The sequence below is a fragment of the Polypterus senegalus genome, chromosome 10, assembly GCF_016835505.1.
Source record: "Polypterus senegalus isolate Bchr_013 chromosome 10, ASM1683550v1, whole genome shotgun sequence".
Classification (NCBI taxonomy): domain Eukaryota; kingdom Metazoa; phylum Chordata; class Cladistia; order Polypteriformes; family Polypteridae; genus Polypterus; species Polypterus senegalus.
Window position 1 is genome coordinate 151,498,355 of NC_053163.1, and position 26,886 is coordinate 151,525,240.

Consider the following 26,886-nt stretch of genomic DNA (forward strand, 5'->3'; position numbering starts at 1 on the left):
TTAATAATATAAAAGAAGCTAGTAGTATATGAAAGGAATTCTTTATATCCCTCTATCTATAAAAAGCAGAGGGTTATCAAAGGCACTTAAATATGAAAATTGATAGGTAGACAGTAAAAGGTTTTCTATAATAGATCAAATGCATTATATAACTGAGAAGGCAGATAATAGAACACAATATATATCAGATAGAGAAGTGTGATAAATGCTTATTACGTAAATTTGAAAGGCACCATATGAGAGCCGAATACAATAGATCTATAAGAAAGGTGACTGTATAACAGACAGAAAGGTACACAGATCATGACAGGCAGTGTTCAATAAATATCTAGAGAGATATGAGAAATGCCCTAAGCAGACTGAAGAGGCCCCATACAGCAGATAGCAGGCTCAGTCTGTCCAGCCATTCCCTGGTCTACGTGTTCAGTCCTTGCTTTCCATATTTGCTTTGTCATAACGGGGTCTCTAATGCCAGCAGGGGGCAGTATGTACTCATCTGTTCCTCCATTTGTACTTTACATTCCTCCAGCTCTGCTCCTTATTCCTAATTCTGTCCCTTTTTCATTGTGCCCGTCTGTCACTCAAGTGTTCACCGGCCAGTCTGATGCCACTCCAAGGTCAGCCCAATGGCTGTCAACCTTGTGCTTCCTTTTGGCTGATGGCTCATTAGCCGTGACAGCAGGTGACAGTGACAGTGACAGCACACCGTTTCTTCTTTTTCTTACTACTGCTGCACTTGTCTTGCTTGTCCGGTGCCAGGGGATGCCCAGGGAGGATGTGCAGTCAAAAGACCCAGTGACGTGTGTGTTTAAAAGTTTCTCATTTCTCCATCCTTCTATTTCTGTGCTCACCGGCTTGCACGTTGTGTATTGTCCTGCTGTGTAAGGCGCTATATAACAGTCAATGATATGAATAAAGTGTGTGGGGTCATATAATGAAAGCAAGTGCGCTGTTTGGGGGTCTGGAATTGAATGGGGCTGTGCATCCAAAAATATGTCCTTCCTACAACAAATACAGGGAAAGTATATAAGGAATGATCTACAATGTGACGACTTCAGGTTGATTTATTTAAAGTAGCTCACTCCTTGAGATTCTCTATAGCGCCTTTCCATAATGAAGACTATTGGCAGTATGAGCAACAATTTGATGTCCCTGTATTCGACGTGTTCATTTGAAATGTGGTAATTTTTCATGTGGCATCCTTAGATGTACTGCATTGGTGTGTGAAGTTTGAGTTAAAGCAGAAGCCCTCACTTGAGAGAGTGGCCGTGTCCCTTTTTAGCCCATTAATGTGACTTCTTCAAATACGGTGGAGCTGAGGACATTGATCAAGCAGAGAAGAGAAGCAGCCTCACCCCGGCCCCCCAGGAGAGAATGGACCCCCAGCTGACCGACATCACAGGCGAGTGGACACTTTCAAGTAGGACCTGGCAGGGTGGTCCTTGTCAGTGGGATGGCTTTGTAGACCATAGGACAGTGTGTGTCACAGCTGAGGAGCTTTGCTTGGTGTGTTTTCAGCCATTTTTTTAGTGCAGTTTGTGCCACTTCAGTCACTCCGCACAATTCACTCATTTTATGCATTAAGCAAACTTCAAAGTCCAGGGTGATTTTTAGGGTCCAAATGTTATGTCCGGGCAGGCAACACAAAAATGAGAGGGGGACCAACAAAGTCAAATCAGTTAAACCAAGAAGCCTAACCCAGTTGCTAAACAGATGTGAAAGGCACTATATAATAACTTGTTTATTCCAGGTAGGCAAGTGTGGCAGAGACTTTTGAAGCTTTTGAAGTTTTGTGTTCAAATCCCACTACTGACACCATGTGACCCTGAGCAAGCCACTTCACCTGCCTGGGCTCCAGTTGGAAAAATAGATAGATAGATAGATAGATAGATAGATAGATAGATAGATAGATACTTTATTTATTATTATTCCATACTCCAGCAGCAGCATACTGATAAAAAAAACAATATTAAATTAAAGAGTGATAAAAATACAGGTATAACAGAATTTAACTTTGTATAATGTTAACGTTTACCCCCCCGGGTGGAATTGAAGAGTCACATAGTGTGGGGTCTCCTCAGTCTGTCAGTGGAGCAGGATGGTGACAGCAGTCTGTCTCCGAAGCTGCCCCTCTGTCTGGAGATGATCCTGTTCAGTGGATGCAGTGGATTCTCCATGATTGACAGGAGTCTGCTCAGCGCCCGTCGCTCTGCCATAGATGTCAAACTGTCCAGCTCCGTGCCTACAATAGAGCCTGCCTTCCTCACCAGTTTGTCCAGGTGTGAGGTGTCCTTCTTCTTTATGCTGCCTCCCCAGCACACCACCGCGTAGAAGAGGGCACTCGTCACAACCATCTGATAGAACATCTGCAGCATCTTATTGCAGATGTTGAAGGACACCAGACTTCTAAGGAAGTATAGTCGGCTCTGTCCTCTCTTGCACAGAGCATCAGTATTGGCAGTCCAGTCCAATTTGTCATCCAGCTGCACTCCCAGGTATTTATAGGTCTGCACCCTCTGTACAGTCACCTCTGATGATCACTGGGTCTATGAGGGGCCTTGGCCTTCTAAAATGCACCACCAGCTCCTTGGTTTTGCTGGTGTCCAGTTGTAGGTGGTTTGAGTTGCACCATTTAAGTCCTTGATTAGGTTCCTATACTCCACCTCATGTCCACTCCTGATGCAGCCCACGATAGCAGTGTCGTCAGCGAACTTTTGCATGTGGTTGGACTCTGAGTTGTATTTTTAGCGTCATGTCACCAGGTGTGGCTCAAATATTGGATGAAGACGCCAGCCACATTAGTAAATGTGATGTTGGGGGGCACACTTTGCGGGCTCCAGGAGTGTGATTTGTCAGCCATCCTAAGGGTTGCCGCTCTTACCTGATCCTCATGTTCCTCTGCAGTTCAACCGAAGGAGCCCTGCCTCTCAATGACATCACCACTGCTCCAGCCACTGTTGACATCACTTTTGGCAAACCCATTTCCGGTACCCAGAATTCCCCTTTCTGTCACATCAGTTCCTGTTCAGGTCGCCCTGACCATAGGCGTAGAATTACTAGACACCGCATGACCAGCAGCATCGTACGTCAACGTCGCTGCCATATTGCGAGTGGCACTGCTGTGGAGTGAAGTAATGGATAAAGATGCCTCACGCATGTGCTGCTTGGGCTTGTGCAAACCGCTGTATGCTTCAAACCAGATCCCGGGGGATTACATTTCATAGTGTCACTGGAGGCTGGGGCTCAGACCCAGCCGGGACGCCTTTTACTTGGACATTCCGGTTGATTTTGCAACTTCTCTCATTGTGCTAAGAATCATAGTTCGCTTACAGGACCGATATATTCATGCTAATCTGAGACAGAGGGAACAGGCCGAGGGAACGGGGAAGAGTGACATCAGGAGTAGAGAGCTGAGCTGGGCCGGGCCCTCCTCACTGTCCTGTTTCACTAGTACATGGGTGAAGCTGCGGGGCATGGCTAGTAGATAATAAGGGCATAGGGAGGCAGCTAATGAACTACTGGAATAAAATGAGGAATATGAACTGGAGCCTCGTGGCAGCCTTTTCACTCCACCCAAAAATCTACTCTCTCTGTGTATAAAATCCTAAGCTTAAAAGTGCAACTGTGACGTTTTTATATCAGGTTTTAAAACCTACATATAGATGTTTGGTATCATTTTTTTCAGAATGTATCGAACTTTAATGTGATGTTGTTAGATTTTCAGATTCTTATTCCATTTTTAAATTATAAACTAAAAAATATGAAGAACTCGCATCCTGTGAGACGAGACTTTGTATCAAGAGATTTAACCAGGCCCTGGGCCGGAAATAAAAGACAAAGAGTAGGACAGCTGCTGTACAGGCTTTTAAATGTTTGAAGCGCTGCACGAGGTGGAGATCACACGGCACGGCAGCAGCTGATCGAGCAAAGAGGAGGTAAAAAAAAAATATATACTGTATATTTATTTCCCATTATATCACCATTTAAGAGGGGGTATCGGAGGAGCGACCACGTCTCCTTGGGGTGCATTCAGCCCCCCACTTAACAATGCGAGTGGCAGAGACTTGAAGTGGCTGGCGAGTGAAGTGAGCAGTGGGGAACCCCCTAGTATATATATATATATATATATATATATATATTTTTTTTGTAGTTTGTAGCAATGGACAAGAAATTTCGTGTTTTCATACAGAAGAGACAGAACAAAGTTTCTGACATAATTGGCGTCCATGGTAACCCAACAGTAAATAATCTATAGCCATCCGTGAAGAAATCTCACCTCACTCACGTAGCATAATCCACAAACGGTGAAGAGTTAAGTGGTCCAGTTGTACGTCTAAAACACACATTGTCTGAGCGACAACCGAACACACTGAAATGTGAACTGAAAACCCACCCCATCTCATTCATCAATCACGAGTCCAGCCCAGTAACTGCTTTGTCATGGCCTAACACTCAAATTTCAAATCGATCAGCGTTGTGAAGTTCATCGAGAAACGTGTACAACTAAAAATTAAAAGTGAGAGAAAAGCAAGTGAAAACGATTATCAGGAAGAGGTTCGGCCCGGACTCGTGCGTATCTGAGAAGGTCAGCCTGCTACTAAGTCAGCGTTTCTCAACCTTTAAGTATTTGTGACCCGAGTTTTCATAACAGTTTTAATCACACCCCCCTAACATTTTTTTTGAAAGGAGCCCACTAATACCAATTTGTTCTTTTTTAATTAATGATATATCATAGATGCATATTTTATTATACTTACTCAACTTTTATCGACATTTATCTAACTCTATATTTATTTTTCTAGTATCAGAATGTAGTTTAAGTTCATTTGTTTTGGTTTCAATAGATGTATTTTTCATGTTTTCTTGTTTTCACATCTTCGCGCCCCCCTAGGGGGGCCCGCCCCACAGAACCACTGCACTAAGTAATCCTAAAATATTCCAGCAGTGGAAATGAATGTGAATGCAGCAACGGGAGTCACGTCTTCAGTTCAGAAGCTTGTTTGCGTTTGACCGAATTCCACACTTATTAACGAGAGCATATTCAGAAGTGACTTATTTAATGATATATTAGGAAAAATACCTGTGTTTGGGACATTGTGAACATGTGGATTATGCAACATAAGGACATGCGACATATCTCTCTATTACATAAAAAAATCTTTCGACGCGACAAGACTTTTTAGGAAACGAGACAAGACTTTTGCCATGATATTTGTAAAAGTCACGCCCTCCTAGCAACTATTTTCAAATATGCCCACAGTCCTCTCACCTCTCATTGGTGTGATTGTTTTTGTCAGACACACTTCCTGCTCTCTCAACTCTTAGAAATTTTTATGTTTTCCTCACTTTAAGTTGCCAATTAAAGAAGACACATTATGTCCAAATCTTATTGAAGAATTTCATCACGAAGGGATATCAACAGAAAAAATGAGTACACGGGCAATCCTACCACTGAGAAACGAATTAACGCAAAAATTGTTCATTGGTTACGTGGCAAATTGGTTAAATGCGTATCAATAGACTCTGCTGAAACAGTTGGTGGTGAGGGTGTGGAAGATGAAAACATCAACTTACAATATCACGTAGAATATCTACAACCGGTAACACCATCTGGTCTTTTACCGCACAAATTACAGTAGAAAGAAGGATGTATCCAAGAAAGGTAATGTAGTACCTTTGCAGGTCAAGTTCCCTAAAGTCCTCCTGTCTACCACACTACCTGGTCTCTTATTTCATGTGTCTGTGGTCCTCTATGTGAAGAAAAACCTCCTAATGTTTGTGTGAAATTTCCCGCTTCACGAGTTTCCAACTGTGTCCCCGTGCTCTTGATGAACTCATTTTAAAGTCTCCGTCTCGATCCACTGGACTGATTCCCTTTATCATTTTAAACACGTCAGTCATGTCACCTCTTAATCTTCTTTTGCTTAAACTGTAAAGTCTCAGCTCTTTTAATCTTTTCTTATAACTCAACCCCTGTAGCCCTGAATCAGCCTAGTCGCTCTTCTCCGGACCTTTTCTAGAGCTGTTATGTCCTTTTTGTAGCCTGGAGACCAAAACTGCACACAGGACACCAGATGAGGCTTCACCAGTGCATTATAAAGGTTGAGCAGAACCTCCAGTGACTTGTAGTCCACACATCAAGGCGCTATATAACCTGACATTCTGTTAGCCTTCTTAATGGCTTCTGAACACTGACTGGCAGTTGATAGTCCTCTACTCCTCCTGTCCTTCTCATGAGGTCTAGTTTCAATTTTCAGACCTCCCATTGTGTATTCAGACTTCACATTTTTACTCTTTATGTGTAATTCTTTACATTTACTGACATTAAATCTCATCTGCCACAAGTCTGTCTGCTGTCCAAGTCCCTCTGTGATATTTCAGTGGTTACTCGATTGTCTGCCAATCCACCCAGCTTGGTACCATCTGTAAATTTAACCAGCTTGTTAATTATATTCCTACCCAAATCGTTTATATACAGGATTGGGTGAAAGTAGGTTTAGTAATTTGTATGGAAATTGACATGAAGGTTATGATTATTATAATAGCTTTATTAATTCAATAGCACGTCACACTGGCACAGTTCACTTAAGTCCAATCTCATAAGTGCTCAAATTGCTGGCCTTGCGTACTTACAACTGTAAACCTACTGTTGCCCACTCCGTATATTATAAAATAGCAGGAGCCCCAGCACTGACCCCTGCTGGACACAAATCTTAATGTCAAACCAACTCTGATGAGGTTCCTTGCACCATCACCCTCTGCTTCCTGTGTCTGAGCCAGATTTTCATCCATCTACAGGCATAACCTCCTGATCTGCCACTTCTTTTAGTCTGATGCCCACACTTGTGGGTGGCTTCTAATCAAATGCTTTGTGAAAGTCGAGATCAGTAATATCATATGCACCGCTTTGATCATATCCTTTTGTTGCTCTATGCAGAAACTACTCGTATCATTTTGTAAGGAACTATAAAATAAAATGCATTATTGCGGTTGTTATTGTTCCTAACGGACACGTTTTCATGGACAGTCTTTCAGTTGCACACATCTTTCAGTGAACTCTGCAAAGCTGATATCATTTGAAGTTCAACGTTACAAGGCTGGACTCGTGACCAATGAAAGAGAGGGGGCGGGTTTTCAATTCAAATGCTGATTTATGTTTCATTTTAATTCAGAGAGGTTAAGAGCATACGGCTGCATGGCTGGACCTGTTATGGATCCATTATCCAACCCGCTATATCCTAACTACAGGGTCATGGGGGTCTGCTCTCCTAACTGCGAGGCAGCAGCGCTACCACTGCGCCACCATGCTGCCCCTCAATAAGCAAATGTATTTGATAATGTGTGTTAAGATTACCAAGGATGTAGCAGTGTTCCCACCTAATAAGCAGCAGCCCCTAATAAGTCGGACCTACTATATATAATGCAGGCTCAGAACTCCGAAATGTGTATAGACAAGCGGGCGTGTGTGTCCTATGAAGACCTCGCCAGGGTTGTTTCTAGCCCACTGCTGCCAGGACAGACACAATCATGTAATGGAAAAAAAAAGCATATTAATAAATTGGGAATCTCGACAGCTACAGTATGTGTGTACCCTGGAGTCCCATCCAAGGTAAGACAGCACTGCTCCCCGCCCCAGTAATGGAAAAGATAGAATCAGAAAAGGGACGAATGCTTTGTTATTATGCTCCCAGAGTCCTTTCTAATGGTACTAAATAAAAGAATTAAAAATCTGATTGCAACTCCAGGATTAATAACGTCTTTCACTACCATCTCTTTTTTGTATTTCCACTTATAAGCAGTTCATCCATCTATTATCCAACCCACTATATCCTAACTGCAGGGTCACGGGGGCCCACTGGAGCCAATCCCAGCCAACACAGGGTGCAAGGCAGGAAACAAACCCTGGGCAGGGTGCCAGTCCACTGCAGGGCGCACACATACCAAGCACACACCAGGGACAATTTAGAATCGCCAATCCACCTAACCTGCATGTGTTTGGATTGTGGGAGGAAAGCCACGCAGACACGGGGAGAACATGCAAACTCCACGCAGGGAGGACCTGAGAAGCGAACCCGGGTCTCCTTACTGTGAGGCAGCAGCGCTACCCACTGCACCACCATGCCACCACATCCATTATCCAACCCGCTATATCCTAACTACAGGGTCACGGGGGCCTGCTGGAGCCAATCCCAGCCAACACAGGGTGCAAGGCAGGAAACAAACCCTGGGCAGGGTGCCAGTCCACTGCAGGGCGCACACATACCAAGCACACACCAGGGACAATTTAGAATCACCAATCCACCTAACCTGCATGTGTTTGGATTGTGGGAGGAAAGCCACGCAGACACGGGGAGAACATGCAAACTCCACGCAGGGAGGACCTGAGAAGCGAACCCGGGTCTCCTTACTGTGAGGCAGCAGCGCTACCCACTGCACCACCATGCCACCACATCCATTATCCAACCCGCTATATCCTAACTACAGGGTCATGGGGGCCTGCTGGAGCCAATCCCAGCCAACACAGGGTGCAAGGCAGGTAACAAACCCTGGGCAGGGTGCCAGCCCACTGCAGGGCACACACGCGCACACACACATACACTAAGCACACACTAGGGACAATTTAGAACCCGGGAAGCGAACCCTGGTCTCCTTACTGCGAGGCAGCAACGCTACCCACTGCGCCACCGTGCTGCCCTATAGCAGTTCAGTTTCTTTTAAATTCTTTGCTGCCCAAATCACTTAGAATGAGCTCTTTGAACCCAGTTGTGATATTTGTTTTAAAAAATAATCACTCTTACAAAAATATTTTTTGGACTGCAGGCATTGTTTTTAATTGTTTGAAATAGCCTCTGCCATTTTACGTTCAACCTGTTGATAAAAAAAGTGAAAAAGTTTCCCCAACCTTTCCCCTCAAAATGGTTGAAAATTAAAAATTACATTAAAAACTTTCAGATAGTCGGGCAACCCAGATCACCTCCTTTTGCACTGAAACATGCAAAGGGCGGTGAATTCTGTAAGCAATCCGCATGCATCGCCTGCCGCTTCCTTCCCGTGGAGGGAATCCCTGATGAGGAAGAAAACAAATGAAGTCTGTAGCACCAGGATTCACGGCCACGAGCTTCTGCATCTTCTTCTGCTTCCCACATCTTTTTGTTTTAATGGGACAAAAAAAGCAAATCAACAGCTGCTGAGAAAATAACAAATAAAAAAAAAAAAATAATCATAATAATAATAAAAATAAAAAAATTCTACCCGCCTCACTCAAGCAGCTACCCTCCTCCTGCTTGTTGGGAACGGTTGCAGGACCCGGTTTTTGTTTCAGTTGAGTTTAATGATAGTCCGGTGTGATAGCCAGCTTCACCCCAGCACCCTGAACTCAGTCAGTAACTATACATGGGCTTTACAAAAAAAGCTAACTTGAACAGCCATACAATGGCTAAACATAAACCATATTCTCTACTGTTTTTGTCTCGTTTTACTTAGTTTGTCATCTTTTTTAGTTTGTATTATGATTTTTTTATCCACTGTCAGAAGACGTGTGAGGTGCCGTGGAAGGGGAACGCCGGCGTCTTGTCGGTGTCCAGGAGCGTTCTGAGCCCAGGGAGGCGGGCCTAAAGCGATGTGTGAAACCCTCTAGGAAGTCCCTCTGTTGTTGTGTTATGGCTTGGCTGAGGAGGCCAGGTAGAGCCTGCAGGGTCCCAGTGATGGAGTCCAGCTTGTCTTCGAGTGTACCGATACGCTTCTCCAGGTCCTCACTGCGCTCCTGGAGCTCGGACACCAAGTCGTACATTACATTCTGTGTCTGCGGGCAACAAAAAGGAGCAAAGTGATTAGTGCGGAGGACTAGAATTACAACAATAATGAATAAAAAGAACAGTAGCAATAAAGAGTGTAACCACTTAGTAGAATACATGTAATGAGAACAATAGAATCACCACTATTGGTAACAATACCGTTACTGCTACAACTATGACAACCACTATTTGACATAAAATTAAAATCGGAATAGCCTTTATCTGTTTTTCAAACTTTTCAGTTTTATTCATCGTTATTTATTTATCTCATACACTAAGGTAACCAGATTGTATCTCATATTTGTTTACCTATTTATTCGTCTCTCTTTGTCTCTTACACAACAATGTTGGCATGTTGCTATTGATCCATCTTAACATACATGCTATATAGCATTTCAAACATTTAGTCGGGTTGTCGGCAACCCAAAAAACTGTGCATTATTCCAAGACAGCACGATTGATCACAATGAAAATTAGCATGTGTAATATAGCAATATTGTAATGGGGAGGTATGACAAAAAATATATCACTCCAAAATGGTTGAATCGAACTTCATGAAATTTTGAATGCATATTACTCTTGTTCTGCGGTGGGCTGGCGTTCTGCCTGGGGTTTGTTTACTGCCTTGTGCCCTGTGTTGGCTGGGATTGGCTCCAGCAGACCCCCGTGACCCTGTAGTTAGGATATAGTGGGTTGGATAATGGATGGATGGATGGATTACTGTTGTTACAAAACATGGCGGGTGCAAATCCAAAATTATATTATTATGCCAAAATGTTTCAGCTGATGATAATTAATTTGTCATATTGTTTAGGTTTGGCCCTACTTACCATGAAGGCTTCACTCCATGTAAGTGATTCAATGGAAACAATGGCAGGGGGATTGTGGATGGATGAGGATCACTCAAAAATATGTCTATTAGATGTTCATGAAATTTTAACTGCATATTACCGTTAACCCGTGGAGTTTCAAAAGTTTCATTATCAATAAGAGTTAAATAAAGGGAACAACAGAAAAACCAGTAACTTTGTCCAGTTTACATGCTGTTCTGGAGTGCAAAATCTGTACATTTTGCTCTATATTTTCATTATATAGTAATCACTCCTCGATCGCGGGGGTTGCGTACCAGAACCCCCCGCGATAGGTGAAAAATCCGCGAAGTAGAAACCATATGTTTGTATGGTTATTTTTATATATTTTAAGCCCTTAGAAACTCTCCCACACTGTTTATAAATATTCTCCGCACAGTTATACAGTAGACCCTTGTTTATCTCGGTTAATCTGCTCCAGACAGATAAATGAATTTCCACGCAGTAGGATTCTTTATTTATAAATCTAATATTTTCGCAGTTAGAGCATTGAAAACCTGTTTACGACCTTCTAAATACGTTTTTTAACATTATTAGAGCCCTCTAGACATGAGATAACACCCTTTAGTCAAAAGTTTAAACTGTGCTGTGACAAGACAGAGATGACAGTTATTTCTGACAATTAAAAGAATGCAAACATATCTTCCTCTTCAAAGGAGTGGCGTCAGGAGCAGAAAATGTCAGAAAGAGAGAGAGAAAAGCAAACAATCAAAAATCAATAGGGCTGTTGGGCTTTTAAGTATGCGAAGCACCGCGATAAAGTGGCCGGAATGAAGGGATCAATGTGAAGGTAGTCTTTCAGCATTTTTAGAGGAGCGTCCGTATCGTCTAAGCAAACAGCCACTGTGCAAACAGCCCCTCCGTCAAGAGCAGAGAATGTCAGAGAGAGACAGAGAAAAGCAAACAATCAAAAATCAATAGGGCTGTTGGGCTTGTAAACGAAGCACCGCTGATAAAGCCGCCGCAATCAAGGGATCAATGTGAAGGTAGTCTTTCAGCATTTTTTAGAGGAGCGTCCGTATCTTCTAAGCAAACAGCCACTGTGCAAACAGCCCCTCCGTCAAGAGCAGAGAATGTCAGAGAGAGTGAGAGAGACAGAGAAAAGCAATCAAAAATCAATAGGGCTGTTAGAGCTTTGAAATGTGCGAAGCACCGCGCAGGAAGCATATCGTATATCATTGAGGAGTTTTATTTAATATGTAATACGTGCTCTGATTGGGTAGCTTCTCAGCCATCCGCCAATAGCGTCCCTTGTATGAAATCAACTGGGCAAACAAACTGAGGAAGCGTGTACCATAGATTAAAAGACCCATTGTCCGCAGAAATCCGCGAACCAGCGAAAAATCCGTGATATATATTTAGACATGCTTACATTTAAAAGCCGCGAAAGTCGAAGCGCGATATAGCGAGGGATCACTGTATTTTGCTCATGACAAAACAACAGATGAACTTAAATATAAGTCACGTGCATGGACAGTTAACTTCAAAGGCAATCTGCTTTCCTGAATTGTACCAATATCAGTACCATCTGTTTGAACTGAGCAGGAATTCAGGAGACGCCTCAAGCTGTATTGATGATTTTATCTCCTGTGAAGGAAAAAGCACCAGGACTAAATTGGTTTACAGCTCTGGAAAGGAAGACATGCTATGGTTCAAGCTGTATCTGATTACTTTACAACCTGTGAATAGTACTAGGGTGTTGTACCGTGTTAGCCAGTATGAATGTATAGAAAAGCCAAGCAAAATGACACCTTTTATTGGCTAACTAAAAAGATTAAAACATGCAAGCTTTCGAGGCAACTCAGGTACATCTTGCCCCGCCAGATTGGCTTTTCTCTACAACCTGTGAATAGAAGGAGATGCTATGGGACTGGAAATTACAACTTGTGACAGGAGATTGTTAGAAACTTTACTGTGTAAAAAAATGGACGTATTCAAACAAGATTAAAGAATCTGAGCGAATTCATCATATCAATCACATCGCGAACGAATTAAGTTCGTAAGTCAAGGGTCCACTATATTGCGTATTTAAGTTAATCAAATTTATAAAGAGTCTTCGGAAATCCACCCGCCGATGTACCATATTTGCGTATATAGTTTCAACACAAAGGTTTCATTTTACCAAACTTCTCCGCAATCACTTCTTGGTTTCCATCAAAAATGCCGGCAGTCTCAAATTCTCGCCAATAAACATGATAAATATACCTGAAGAGACACTTTTAAGGAAATTTAGAAAATTTTGCTTGGAGAAGGGGGTCGGCTTAAATACCGGTCATCGGCAAATACATGTAATTTAGTAGTTAGAGAAGGGGGTCGGCTAATATACCGAGTCGGCTTATATTCCGGGATCTACGGTAAGTAACTGCAACACAAACACTGTCTTAATCAGTTTTAATGCAAAAAGATCCCGACGAAAGAAGAGAAGAAGCGGGCCGCTAGGGTGGAAAAAAGAAGAACTGCTCAGGAAGGAGCAAGCGCCTCAACCTCTGAGCAAACGAAGGCTAAACGTACAGAGAAAGAGGATGAAAGCTAGGAACGCTCAAGTCAAGTGTATTCACTGCACGTTATCGTGCTGTGTGCCATTACTGGTTTTAATAACAACACCACAATTACTAGTAATAATAATGGTATTAATACTGATACTTTGACAACATCTATGGTGACACAGTGGTAGTGCTACCGTATTGCAGTAAGGAAACTTGAATTCCATTCAGAGTTTGCATGTTCTCCTCATGTCCACATGAGCTTCCTCCTACAGTCTAAAGTCAAGCAGTTGTGTGAACTGGCATTGATAAATTGCCAATTGCCTCAGTGTGTGTGTCTGTGTGTTCTCCCTGGTCTGGCTCCATGTCCAGGGATGTTCCTGCCTTGTATCCATTGCTTTCTAAGGTAGGTTTAAACGTCACCATGACCTTGCTCAGGATAACATGGTTTGAAAAAGGATGGATGTTACTACTACAGCTGCTGCTAAAGATAACTAAAGTGTTAGTATCTCTGAACTCTAAGCCATTTCTATCTCTGCTTCTTTTGCAGTGGTCTGTCGCTCTGATGTCACATGTGATGAACACCATGGAGCGGCTGCTGCTTCACCACCTGAGGCAACAGGTCCACCACGCCCTCAACCCTCTGCAATTCGCATGCCAGGAGAAGGTGGGAGCGGAGGATGCCATCATCTATATGCTACACCGATCCCTCTCCCACTTGGACAGAGGCAGTGGTGCTGTAAGAATTATGTTTTTGGACTTCTCTAGCGCCTTCAGCACAATCCAACCTCTGCTCCTTAGGGACAAGCTGACAGAGATGGGAGTAGATTCAAACCTGGTGGCATGGATCGTGGACTATCTTACAGACAGACCTCAGTATATGCGTCTCGGGAACTGCAGGTCTGACATTGTGGTCAGCAGCACAGGAGCGCCGCAGGGGACTGGACTTTCTCCAGTCCTGTTCAGCCAACATACATTGGACTTCCAATACAATTCGGAGTCCTTCCACGTGCAAAAGTTCACTGATAACACTGCTATCGTGGGCTGCATCAGGAGTGGGCAGGAGGAGGAGTATAGGAAGCTAATCAAGGACTTTGTTAAATGGTGCGACTCAAACCACTTACACCTGAACACCAGCAAAACCAAGAAGCCAGTGGTGGATTTTAGGAGGACCAGGCCCCTCATGGACCCCGTGATCATCAGAGGTGACTGTGTAGAGGGTACAGACCTATAAATACCTGGGAGTGCAGCTGGATGATAAACTGGACTGGACTGCCAATACTGATGCTCTGTGCAAGAGAGGACACAGCCGACTATGGCTGGCGTCCTTCAATATTTGCAATAAGATGCTGCTGATGTTCTACCAGACGGTTGTGGCGAGCGCCCTCTTCTATGCGCTGGTGTGCTGGGGAGGCAGCATAAAGAAGAAGGATGCCTCATGCCTGGACAAACTGGTGAGGAAGGCAGACTCTATTGTAGACACGGAGCTGGACAGTTTGACATCCGTGGCAGAGCAACGGGCGCTGAGCAGACTCCTGTCAATCATGGAGAATCCACTGCATCCACTGAACAGGATCATCTCCAGACAGAGGAGCACCTTCAGCCACAGACTGCTGTCACCGTCCTGCTCCACTGACAGACTGAGGAGACCCCACACTATGCGACTCTTCAATTCCACCCGGGGGGGTAAACGTTAACATTATACAAAGTTATTGTCTGTTATATCTGCATTGTTATAACTCTTTAATTTAATATTGTTCTTTATCAGTATACTGCTGCTGGAGTATGTGAATTTCCCCTTGGGATTAATAAAGTATCTATCTATCTTTTGTACTGATGTTTCCTTTGTCATTTTCTCTGCAGGTCAGTTTTTCTGTAGAATTTGCTCTATTATTGAATTCATATGACGATAATGATGGATGCTAAAGGAGAGCCATAACTTCAACTGGTCTGTTTGTTTGTAACATTTCTCAATGAGCAGACAAATGACAATGCCAGTGAAATAATGGCTCCCCTTTAGCACTCAATGTTGTTTGCATCACTGTCAGCAGTGCTCATTATCAGCACTTCCACTCTTTAAGTCTTACACAAAAAAAAGTAGTTTTGTTTGAAGAGGGTAACAAAGCCTTTATTTTCACCTGTCATTTACTAGGTGCTCCATCTGTAGCGACAGATACCAATTTATTGATGTCAATTTCCCTAACATTGGAAAATTCCAAAATTGCAGCAGAGATATCTTCACTTCGAGTTTGTTCTTTAAGAGGTATCAAAGCTAGTAATTCTTCACGGAGACCTTTACATAGAAACATACCTTCCCAGAAGGCCAATTTGCGTGATTTCCTTCACGTCACGACACATAACATGCCAAAGAAAATACAGATGCATTAATCTTTTGATCTGTCATGATTCTGTTGTGAACAGTATTTTCAGTTTAGTGGAATGTCTTCAGTTTTTTTAATAATATCTTTATTCTTGAAGTAAGAGCACAGATGTTCGTCCAAATTTAAAAAGAACTTTGTTTTACATATTCTAAATCTGTGAAAGGATTTCTATGCTTTGCAATCTAACGAGAAACAGCAGAACTTGACGATTGTTGCATATTGTGCTTTAATTCTGTCGCTGCTTTTTTTCTTTCTTCTACAAATGATTTTTTTTTTTTTGCAAATATGTGGCACTTTGTTAAAAAGTGACTTTCGAAATTAGATTTTTTGTTATTGAATAACTTTTCATTGCAAATTACATATGTTAGCAGACCCATTGAGTTTTTAAATCACTTGGGACGCGTAACAGCACTAAGGTGACTAATACAATTTTGTTCAGTTCTGTAGTGATAGTCTTCACTCTCACCCTCCCCTTTCTTGAGTAAAGTTTGTTTGGCTCTGCAGTCGTCTGCCCTTCACTCTCTACTTCACTACTGTTTTGAGCGAGCAGTGCAATATGTACTCACCACTCCCAACTCAGCAGGCTAGAATATGTAAACAGGAGAAAATATAATATTTTTGAAGACCTGGGAAGGCACGGTGACGATTTACCACAAAAAGTATATGAAAGAATTAGGAATCTCAATAAACGCTGAAGCGTACATCCAATCTCGCGTACTGAAGGAAACTCTGGAGAGCATATGATTTGACTGAAGACGTAATCTTGTCAAACAGAATGACTCTGAGGAAGATGAAGGTGAGACACAAAAATAACCGGACTGGGCTGGAAAACCATCTGGAAGTCGGCAGAATGTGTATCATAGAACTATATCCCCTCCTAAACGCCGAGCAGCTAGGCAGGTAGGTCCTGTGAATAGCCCAGTCAGTATTTGCACAACAATCGCTTCATGATTTCCCACTATAATGTCGCGTGAAAAAACCAAACAGTGAATCAACATCAAATTTCTCGCGAAATTGAACAAAACAGCCACGGAAACTTATGAAATGAGAAAAACATCCATCCATTATCCAACCCGCTATATCCTAACTACAGGGTCACAGGGGTCTACTGCTGTTCTTGGGGTGCTTCACCAAGACAATGCTCCAGCGCTAAATGCTTTTTCCGTAAAGCAGTTTTTGACTGACAGAAACATTCCTGTCCTCCATCATCCTCCCTGTTCGCCCGATTTAGCTCCCTGTGATTTTTACTTGTCCCCAAAAATCAAAAGTGACTGGAAGGGAACACATTTTTCTTCAATGGACGAAGTGAAGACAGAAACGGCAAGCCTGTTGAAGAGCCTCAAGCAAGAAGACTTCCAGCACTGTTTCAATCAATGGAAGATACGTGTGGAGCGGTGTAGAGATCGGGAGGGGGAGTATAGAGAAGACAACAATGTTTAGAATGCTGTAATTCATCAACCAATTATTATTTTTTTTTTAACCAATCTTGTTATTTTTGTGTCTCACCTCGTAGATTATGCAGTTATGAGGTTAAATGCAACCGAGACGGAGAAAGGACCGCCTGATTCACATATAGCTAAAGAAATATCTAAATGAAAAATAATATTAACCCATAAATAAATTATCTTTATAAAAGTATTATCAGATATTATGTTAAGACATGAAAATGTGAAGGCGTCAATTGTTCTGGGAAGAGCCGCAGCCACGCAGTCAAGTAGCCACATCTCGTCACAAGCTGTAGGTTGCCGACTCCTGGCCTAGACAGTGACTATAGTGTTGCAATACATACTCCTGTCACGCACACACGCATTGGGAGCCGCCTAAAGACCCAACGAGCAACATATTATACCGTGCCAGGGGACAAAGGTGGGGTACCAACCTCTCATTCTTTATTTCCACAGAAAGACCGAAGCACCACCGCCTTCAATTCACCCGGACTCCCTAACAACTTCCTCACTCATTCCTTCCCTATTGACATGAAATTTTCATCAGATGTCGGTAACAACCCAAGTAATACACACATACAAAGAAATTAAAATAATTAAGTCCATACATGTGTGATAAAGTGGAATATCACAGGGCAAAAGTATTGCACACACTTATTATTTATGTAATTCTTGAATGGTTATATAAAAAAACTGGACTCTTTGTTCAGAAAGAGATGTACAAAAACCGTATACTTTATTACAAGGACTGTATTGCCCAAACTAAATCTACCTATTATACTCTCATTATTTCTTCCAATGAAGGAAACACCAAGTCATTGTTTTCACTGCTTAATAATATCACACAACTCCCAGATTCTTTACCTTCTCACCTTTACTCAACTGATTTTTGCAATTCCCTTATGTCCTTTTTTAATGAAAAAATCCAGGAGATTCATCAGTCTCTCTGTATGGATTCCTCCAGTTCTTCATTTGACCTTCACCCACCAACTCACTCATTTTCCTCTTTTCAGCTTCCTACTTTCTCAGAAATCTCAGCTCTCGTCTGTAAGTCTAAGCCATCCAACCTGTCAACTGGACCCCCTCCCTACAGTTCTGCTCAAAGCCCTCTCTGGTCCCCCTTATCTCTGCTATAATCCTCTCTTCCCTCACTACTGGCACTGTTCCTTCATCTTTTAAAACTGCTGCAATAACCCCAATACTGAAAACACCTGCTGCCGATCCGACTAATTTCAGTCATTTTCGTCCTCTTTCTAATCTACCCTTCATTTCCAAAATTTTTGAAAAAATAGTGGCTATTCATTTTCATTCTCATTTATCTCAAAATAATCTGTATGTACCATTCTAGTCTGGTTTTCGTCCCCTCCACAGTACAGAAATGGCACTTATAAAAGTGACTAATGACTTCCTTATGGCAGCTGATTCTGGTTTAATTCCTATTCTCATTCTCCTTGATCTGAGTGCCGCCTTTGTCACTATTTGTCACATGACTCTTCTCAATAGATTATCTTCGATTGCCGTTACCCACACTCCACTAGACTGGTTCAGATCCTACTTCTCAGGCCGCACTCAGTTTGCTCAGCTTTAAACTTTCACATCTCAACGCACCGCTGTCACTTCAGGTGGGCTCTGTCCTGGGACCCCTCATCTTCATTATTTACCTCCTTCCCTCGGTAATATCTTTCGTAAATATAAAATTAGCTTCCACTGTTATCCTGATGACTCCCAGCTCTATCTCACTAGCAGACCTACTGGTTCCTTTCCACCCTCCTCACTTACTGATTGCATAGCAGAAATCAAATCCTGGTTTTCTCCAAATTTTCTTAAATTAAACAGTGACAAAACTGAGGTTTTCCTCATTAGTACAAAATCATCATTATCCAAAACTGATCATTTTTCCTGTGATATTGATAATTCCTCTGTCTCCCCTTCCCCACAGGTGTCATCCTTGACAGTACTTTATCCTTTCAGTCCCTCATCAAAAACATCTCCCGGTCTGCTTATTTCCACAATTGTAACGTTAATTGTATTCGCCCCACAACACTGCTATCCTTGTTCATAGCCTTGTCACTTCTCGTCTGGATTATCGCAGTTCAGCTGCCCGCATCATTACTAGAGCCCCCTCTATTCACCATATCACTCCCGTCCTGCAGCAGCTTCATTGGCTTCCAGTTCAGTTTGGAATTCAATTCAAAATTCTCCTACTAACTTTTAAGGCTCTCCACAACCTCGTCCATCCATATCTGTCTGACCTCCTCCATGTTGTCATTCCCTTCTGTACCTTTAGATCCTCTTCCTCCATCCACTTGACTGTCCCCTTCGCCCGTCTTACCACCATTCAGTTGCTCTGCTCTCCAGCTTTGGAACTCACTACCACCTGAACTTAGAAACATTGAATCATTCTCACTTTTCAAATCTAAACTTAAAACTCATTTGTTTAAGACTGCTTTTTCTCTTTGATTACAATTGCTCGGTCTAATTCTAACTTTTGTATTTTACTTTTGTGTATAATCTGTGCTTGGTCTATTGTTCGGTGTCCTTAAGTGTTTAGAAAGGTGTCTACAAATACAGTGGGATGCAAAAGTTTGGGCAACCTTGTTAATAGTCATTATTTTCCTGTATAAATCATTGGTTGTTACGATAAAAAATGTCAGTTAAATATATTATATAGGAGACACACAGTGATATTTGAGAAGTGAAATGAAGTTTATTAGACTTACAGAAAGTGTGCAATAATTGTTCAAACAAAATCAGGCAGGTGCATAAATTGGGGCACCACAAAAAAGAAATGAAATCAATATTTAGTAGATCCGCCTTTTGCAGAAATGACAGCCTCTAAACGCTTCCTGTAGGTTCCAATGAGAGTCTGGACTGTGGTTGAAGGTATTTTGGACCATTCCTCTTTACAAAACATCTCCAGTTCATTCAGGTTTGATGGCTTCCAAGCATGGACAGCTCTCTTTAACTCACACCACAGATTTTCAATTATATTCAGGTCTGGGGACTGAGATGGCCATTCCAGAACGTTGTACTTGTTCCTCTGCATGAATGCCTTAGTGGATTTTGAGCAGTGTTTGGTCGTTGTCTTGTTGAAAGATCCAGCCCCGGCGCAGCTTCAGCTTTGTCACTGATTCCAGGACATTGGTCTCCAGAATCTGCTGATACTGAGTGGAATCCATGCGTCCCTCAACTTTGACAAGATTCCCAGTCCCTGCACTGGCCACACAGCCCCACAGCATGATGGAACCACCACCATATTTTACTGTAGGTAGCAGGTGTTTTTCTTGGAATGCTGTGTTCTTTTTCCTCCATGCATAACGCCCCTTGTTATGCCCAAATAACTCATTTTAGTTTCATCAGTCCACAGCACCTTATTCCAAAATGAAGCTGGCTTGTCCAAATGTGCTTGAGCAGACCTCAAGTGGCTCTGTTTGGCTTCCTCTGCATCACTCTCGCATACAGCATCTCCTTGTGTAAAGTCGCGAATGGTTGAACGATGCACAGTGACTCCATCTGCTGCAAGATGATGTTGTAGGTCTTTGGTGCTGGTCTGTGGGTTGACTCTGACTGTTCTCACCATTCGTCGCTTCTGTCTATCCGAAATCTTTCTTGGTCTGCCACTTGAGCCTTAACTTGAACTGAGCCTGTGGTCTTCCATTTCCTCAATATGTTCCTAACTGTGGAAACAGACAGCTTAAATCTCTGGGACAGCTTTCTGTATCCTTCCCTAAACCATGATGGTGAACAATCTTTGTCTTCAGGTCATTTGAGAGTTGTTTTGTGATCCCCATGTTGCTACTCTTCAGAGAAAATTAAAGGAGGAGGGAAACTTCCAATTGACCCCCTTAAATACTCGGATTCACCTGTGTATGTAGGTCAGGGGTCACTGAGCTTATCAAGCCAATTGGAGTTCCAATAATTAGTTCTAAAAGTTTGGGAATCAATAAAATGACAACGGTGCCTAAATTTATGCACCTGCCTGATTTTGTTTGAACAATTATTGCACACTTTCTGTAAATCCAATAAACTTCATTTCACTTCTCAAATATCACTGTGTCTCTTATATGATATATTTAATTGACATTTTTTATCGTAACAACCAATGATTTATACAGGAAAATAATGACTATTAACAAGGTTGCCCAAACTTTTGCATCCCACTGTAAATAAAATGTATTATTATTATTAGTAGTAGTAGTAGAAAAGCCTTTGTAGATGCCTCCTGTCCTTCTATATAAAAGCGGTCGGGATTGTCCTTCCGTCCCGTGAGTGCTATGCAGGCGCGGAGTTTCACACATGCCCCGTCCATTTTGCAATGCACAATGGGATTTGTAGTTTCGTTTTTCCAGGTAAAAGATGATTTTCTACTCCAGACTGTGCGATATCTTCTTCTTTCGTACTATATAAAAGCGGTCGGGATTGTCCTTCCGTCCCGTGAGTGGTAAGTGTAGCGGTATTCCGCTTATCACAGACTTACTACTTGCAGCTTGCAGTACGAAGTGACATGATGTGAGCAGAGTTCTGGTGCTCCCATCGTTCCCTTACTTTTGTGCGCGATGCACTGGAAAAATAGACAAAATGATGTCTCTGGAAATAATTCATGTTGATGGAGTACAAATGCCTCACCGCGTAGTAAATATCAGGGGGGTTCAAAAGGGCGACCTCAATATAGAAAAAAAGTTTACATTTCATCACAAAAATAACAAACTACGAGTATTAAAGTAATACCGCTCAAATGCAACATAACCAAATTAATGCGTTTGTATAAAATATCAAATTGATCTACATATTGAATTGCCTTCAGAAGTGGTCAACTTAAAAGTCGGTCGCCTTAAAAGGCGGGTCAGCCTAGTATAGAATAAGAAGAATTGTCCGACAGCCAAGGACCACTTGCGGAGAGCTTCAGAAAGACCTGGAATTAGCAGGTACAGTAAGTAATGTACACAACTGCCATGGCCTCTATGCACGCTCACCAAGCAAGACTCCACTGCTGAAGAAAAAGAATCTTTTACATTCACTCAGGGTGACCAAAACTGAAAAGGGCCATACAAAATGTAAAGGGAACAGCCATAGGAATGCAAAAAGCATTGAGCCTGCAAACAATGTCACATTGTTAATCAAAAGAATTGACTGGATCATACAGTACTGCTGTACAAAAAGTAGATAATACAAAGTTCATTAATAGTTGAATTTGAGAAATGGCTTTATCACTTGGAGGTGCTAGACTTTGGAACAGATGGGTTCCTGTCTGACAGTGACAGTCCACAGAATCAGGAGTCACGTTTTGTATTTTGTGCAACTGCAGAAAGATCAGCAATCCTGAAAGGACCTGAAACCGCAGATCATGGTGGGGAAAGACTGCAGCCTTAGTTTCATTCTGAGACAGGACATAATCATTTTTAGTCCACTACTATCCACTGTAAATTTAACCCCCATCTCTGGTCTGAATCTTAAAATTAATTGTTTTTATATATTTGTATTAGACATTTCATTCCTGACAGACAAAGCAGAACAGTGGTTAGCACTTCTGCCTCACAGTGAGCTGGGTTGTTGTCTGAATGTTCTAACACATCCCCATAGATGTGCAGGTTAGATTGGCTTGTGATTCCAAGCGACGCTTTAAGTTTGCATGTGTGAGTATGTCCTGTGATGGACTAGTGCACGGCCCAGGGCTGCTTCCTGTTTTGTACAAGTGCTGTGTAAAATACCATAATTGGATTAAGTTGTTGTGAGAATGGAATGCAGTTAGGTCCATAAATATTTGGACAGAGACAACTTTTTTCTCATTTTGGTTCTGTACATCACCACAATGAATTTTAAATGAAACAACTCCGATGCAGTTAAGTGCAGACTTTCAGCTTTAATTCAGTGGGTTGAACAAAACGATTGCATAAAAAATGTGAGGCAACTAAAGTATTTTTTGAACACAATCCCTTCATTTCAGGGTCTCAAAAGTAATTGGACAATTGACTCAAAGGCTATTTCATGGCAGGTGTGTTCAAGTCCGTCGTTATGTCTTATCAATTAAGCAGATAAAAGGCCTGGAGTTGATTTGAGGTGTGGTGCTTGCATGTGGAAGATTTTGCTGTGAACAGACAACATGCGGTCAAAGGAGCTCTCCATGCAGGTGAAAGAAGCCATCCTTAAGCTGCGAAAACAGAAAAAACCCATCCGAGAAATTGCTACAATATTACGAGTGGCAAAATCTACAGTTTGAGAAAGAAAGCAAGCACTGGTGAACTCAGCAACGCAAAAAGACCTGGACGTCCAAGGAAGACAACAGTGGTGGATGATCTCAGAATCATTTCCATGGTGAAGAGAAACCCCTTCACAACAGCCAGCCAAGTGAACAACACTCTCCAGGGCTTGGTCGGCGTATCGATATCCAAGTCTACCATAAAGAGAAGACTGCATGAAAGTAAATACAGAGGGTGCACTGCAAGGTGCAAGCCACTCATAAGCCTCAAGAATAGAAAGGCTAGATTGGACTTTGCTAAAGAACATCTAAAAAAGCCAGCACAGTTCTGGAAAAACATTCTTTGGACAGATGAAACCAAGATCAACCTCTACCAGAATGATGGCAAGAAAAAAGTATGGAGAAGGCGTGGAACAGCTCATTATCCAAAGCATAGCACATCATCTATAAAACACGGTGGAGTCAGGCAGTGTGATGGCTTGGACGTGCATGGCTGCCAGTGGCACTGGGACACTAGTGTGTATTGATGATGTGACACAGGACAGAAGCAGCCAAATGAATTCTGAGGTGTTCAGAGACATACTGTCTGCTCAAATCCAGCTAAATGAGTCAAATTGATTGGGCGGCGGGCGTTTCATGATACAGATGGACAATGACCCAAAACATACAGCCAAAGCAAAGTAGTGGAAAATTCTTGAATGGCCAAGTCAGTCACCTGATCTTAACCCAATTGAGCAGGCATTTCACTTGTTGAAGACTAAACTTCGGACAGAAAGGCCCACAAATGAACAGCAACTGAAAGTAAAGGCGCTGCAGTAAAGGCCTGGCAGAGCATTAAAAAGGAGGAAACCCAGCATCTGGTGATGCCCAGGAGTTCAAGACTTCAGGCTGGCATTGCCAGTCAAGGGTTTTCAACCAAGTATTAGAAATGAACATTTTATTTCCAGTTATTTTATTTGTCCAATTACTTTTGAGCTCCTGAAATGAAGGGATTGTGTTAAAAAAATACTTTAGTTCCTTCACATTTTTATGAAATCGTTTTGTTCAACCCACTGAATAAAAGCTGAAAGTCTGCACTTCAACTGCATCTGAGTTGTTTCATTTAAAATTCATTGTGGTGATGTACAGAACTAAAATTAGAAAAAAGTTGTCTCTGTCCAAATCTTTATGGACCTAACTGTACCTTTTCATTATTTATGGTTTTTATGGTAAAAATGGGCAGCACGGTGGCGCAGTGGTGGCGCTGCTGCCTCGCAGTTAGGAGACCCGGGTTCACTTCCTGGGTCCTCCCTGCGTGGAGTTTGCATGTTCTCCCCGTGTCTGCATGGGTTTCCTCCCACAATCCAAAGACATGCAGGTTAGGTGCACTGGTGATCCTAAAATTGTCCCTAGTGTGTGCTTTGGGTGTGTGCGCCCTGCCCGGGGTTTGTTTCCTGCCTTGCGCCCTGTGTTGGCAGGGATTGGCTCCAGCAGACCCCCATGACCCTGTAGTTAGGATATAGCGGGTTGGATAATGGATGGATGGATGGTAAAAATGTAATTTTTAAAAGTAATCATTGGTTTAAAAACAATCCATCTTTAAAAATACAAAAAATATGAAAACTGCAGACATACAGAACCCAAAAGATTTTAAACAAATTTTTGTGAATTGGAATGAGGTTTATAAAACCAAGAATATCAGACTGACCCAGTAGTTATCCTAGCAGGCAGTAGCTACACTAATAACAGTAAAAATGTATTACCAAAAAAAAAGAGGCAGCACTAGAAGCACAGTGAAGAACGACTAAGAACTGAGAGGTGTGAGCTATGAGGAGAAGCCTTTAAACTTATCAAGAGAATTAGCATCATCGATTCCAGCTTACTTTACTTTAAAATAAATTCTGGAACAAGAACACAGGGACCCAGCTGAAAACCTGTTAAACTCAAATGTCACATAAAAATGTTATGTTTCATTTACCAAAAAAAAAAACCAAAACACAGATACATGGAATAAATTATAAGACGTGTGGGGGACAGCAGGACTTCAGGGACCTTCAAATCTCGACTCAATATCATTTTGGAGAATTTTTTAATAAGACTGGCAAGTCTGTTGGGCAGAATTGCCTGTTCTTGTCAAAACTGCTATAATGTTCTAACTCAATTTTAAAATTCTCAGAAGTGCTTAATCTAATTTAGCATTATAGGTCTCAAGCCTAACCTGGAATCACTGGGTGCAAGGCAGTACACACACACTCGGAAACACAGAAAAATCCAAAACAAGTACACACACACTCTTACACACGGTCACGTTCAAAGCAATTTAGAGACACTGCTTAACTTAATCTGCAAGTCCTTGAGGATGTGGCATGAAAATCATAATACACTGAACAACTGCACTTGGATACCTAGATAAAGTAAAACCTCTACGTAGACAAAACCTTGTCACAGGTTTCAAACACAGGACACTAGATCTAAGAGGTGGCAGGGCTATCCACTTCCACTGTTCCACACTTCATCTTCTTCAGCAGCATCAAGCTATGCAGTTTGGGGTGCACTGACAAATGTGTGCAAAATGCATGCAGTGACAAATGTGCACAGCTAGTGGGCTTCTCTTTCAATCTTGGACAGCTGCTGTAAAGGAAAGCACAAGATCCACGTGCAAATTAAAATGTTTATGCATTGGGCCATCTGGTGGTCAGCCCATTGATTTCAAAGAGCTTGTGTATAAGAACTTCCCCTGCAGATCTAGAGACATTCAAATCATACCTGGTTTTGCTTAATCGCTACCTGCAAAATGTAATATTGACATATAGACACTGTCCCCCCTGGCCATTGAACCTTACTCTTATTCGATGTTAATTAATGTTGATTTATTTTGTTTTCTTATTGTGTCTTTCATTTTTCTATTCTTTAATATGTAAAGCACTTTGAGCTACTGTTTGTATGAAAATGTGCTATAGAAATAAATGTTGTTGTTGTTGTTGTTGTCAGAGGTGGTGACCCGTCCGGGACGCCCAGGAGGACCGGAAGAGGGCGTGCGCCCATCTCAGACTATGTGGGGGCAGCCACCCTGGTTGCTATGGGGACCACAGGTACAGAGCTTTGAAGCTCAATCCTGTGGGGGCCCGTGGTCACCCCCCCATGCCTTTGGAGCCCTGGACATCAGCACTTCCACCACACCAGGAAGAGCAGGGACACCCGGAGTGCTTCCGGGGATACAGCTGGCACTTCCGCCACACGGGGGCATGTCGACGGGAGATTGCCGGGAAGCACCTGGAGCACATCCGGGTGTGGATAAAAGGGGCCGTCTCCCTTTATTCGGAGCGAGAGTCGGGTGGAAGTGGACTGAGCTTGCTGGAGGAGGTAAGGAGGCGGCCTGAAGAGAAAGAAAGGCATTGTTGTGGCCAGGACTTTGGGGACTTGTGGGGTTTTGTGGTGCACGTATGGACTTGCATATATTGTAAATAAACGTGTGTTGGGTGAAATGAACGTGTCTGCCTGTCTGTGTCCGGGCCAGCCTCCTCGACACTTAGGGTGCTTTCACACCTATAGTTTGATTTATTTAGTCCACACAAGTCAGAAAAATGTTACAATGTAGTAAACAGACGTGGGTACGGTTTGCTTTCACATATGCCGAGTTCTAAACGAACCAAAATAGACCGCAAAGCCCATCGGCATCAGGGAAACTTGTCTTTCTCTTTTCCAGAACTTCCCGTCTTGCTAAGTGCATCACGCACTT

At 42.4% G+C, this 26,886-nt stretch overlaps 1 protein-coding gene across 2 annotated transcripts in view; it reads right to left on the bottom strand.

Annotated features, from left to right (window-relative positions):
- Window positions 1-8,815: 8,815 nt before the first annotated feature.
- Window positions 8,816-26,886, bottom strand: part of kcnn1a (potassium intermediate/small conductance calcium-activated channel, subfamily N, member 1a) — a 217,498-nt gene continuing 199,427 nt past the window's right edge. For both annotated transcript variants that reach the window (XM_039767078.1, XM_039767077.1), the window contains one exon: window positions 8,816-9,802. In XM_039767078.1, coding sequence (XP_039623012.1) covers window positions 9,518-9,802 — 285 coding nt within the window. In that variant the 3' untranslated portion in view covers window positions 8,816-9,517. The remainder of the gene's footprint in view (window positions 9,803-26,886) is intronic.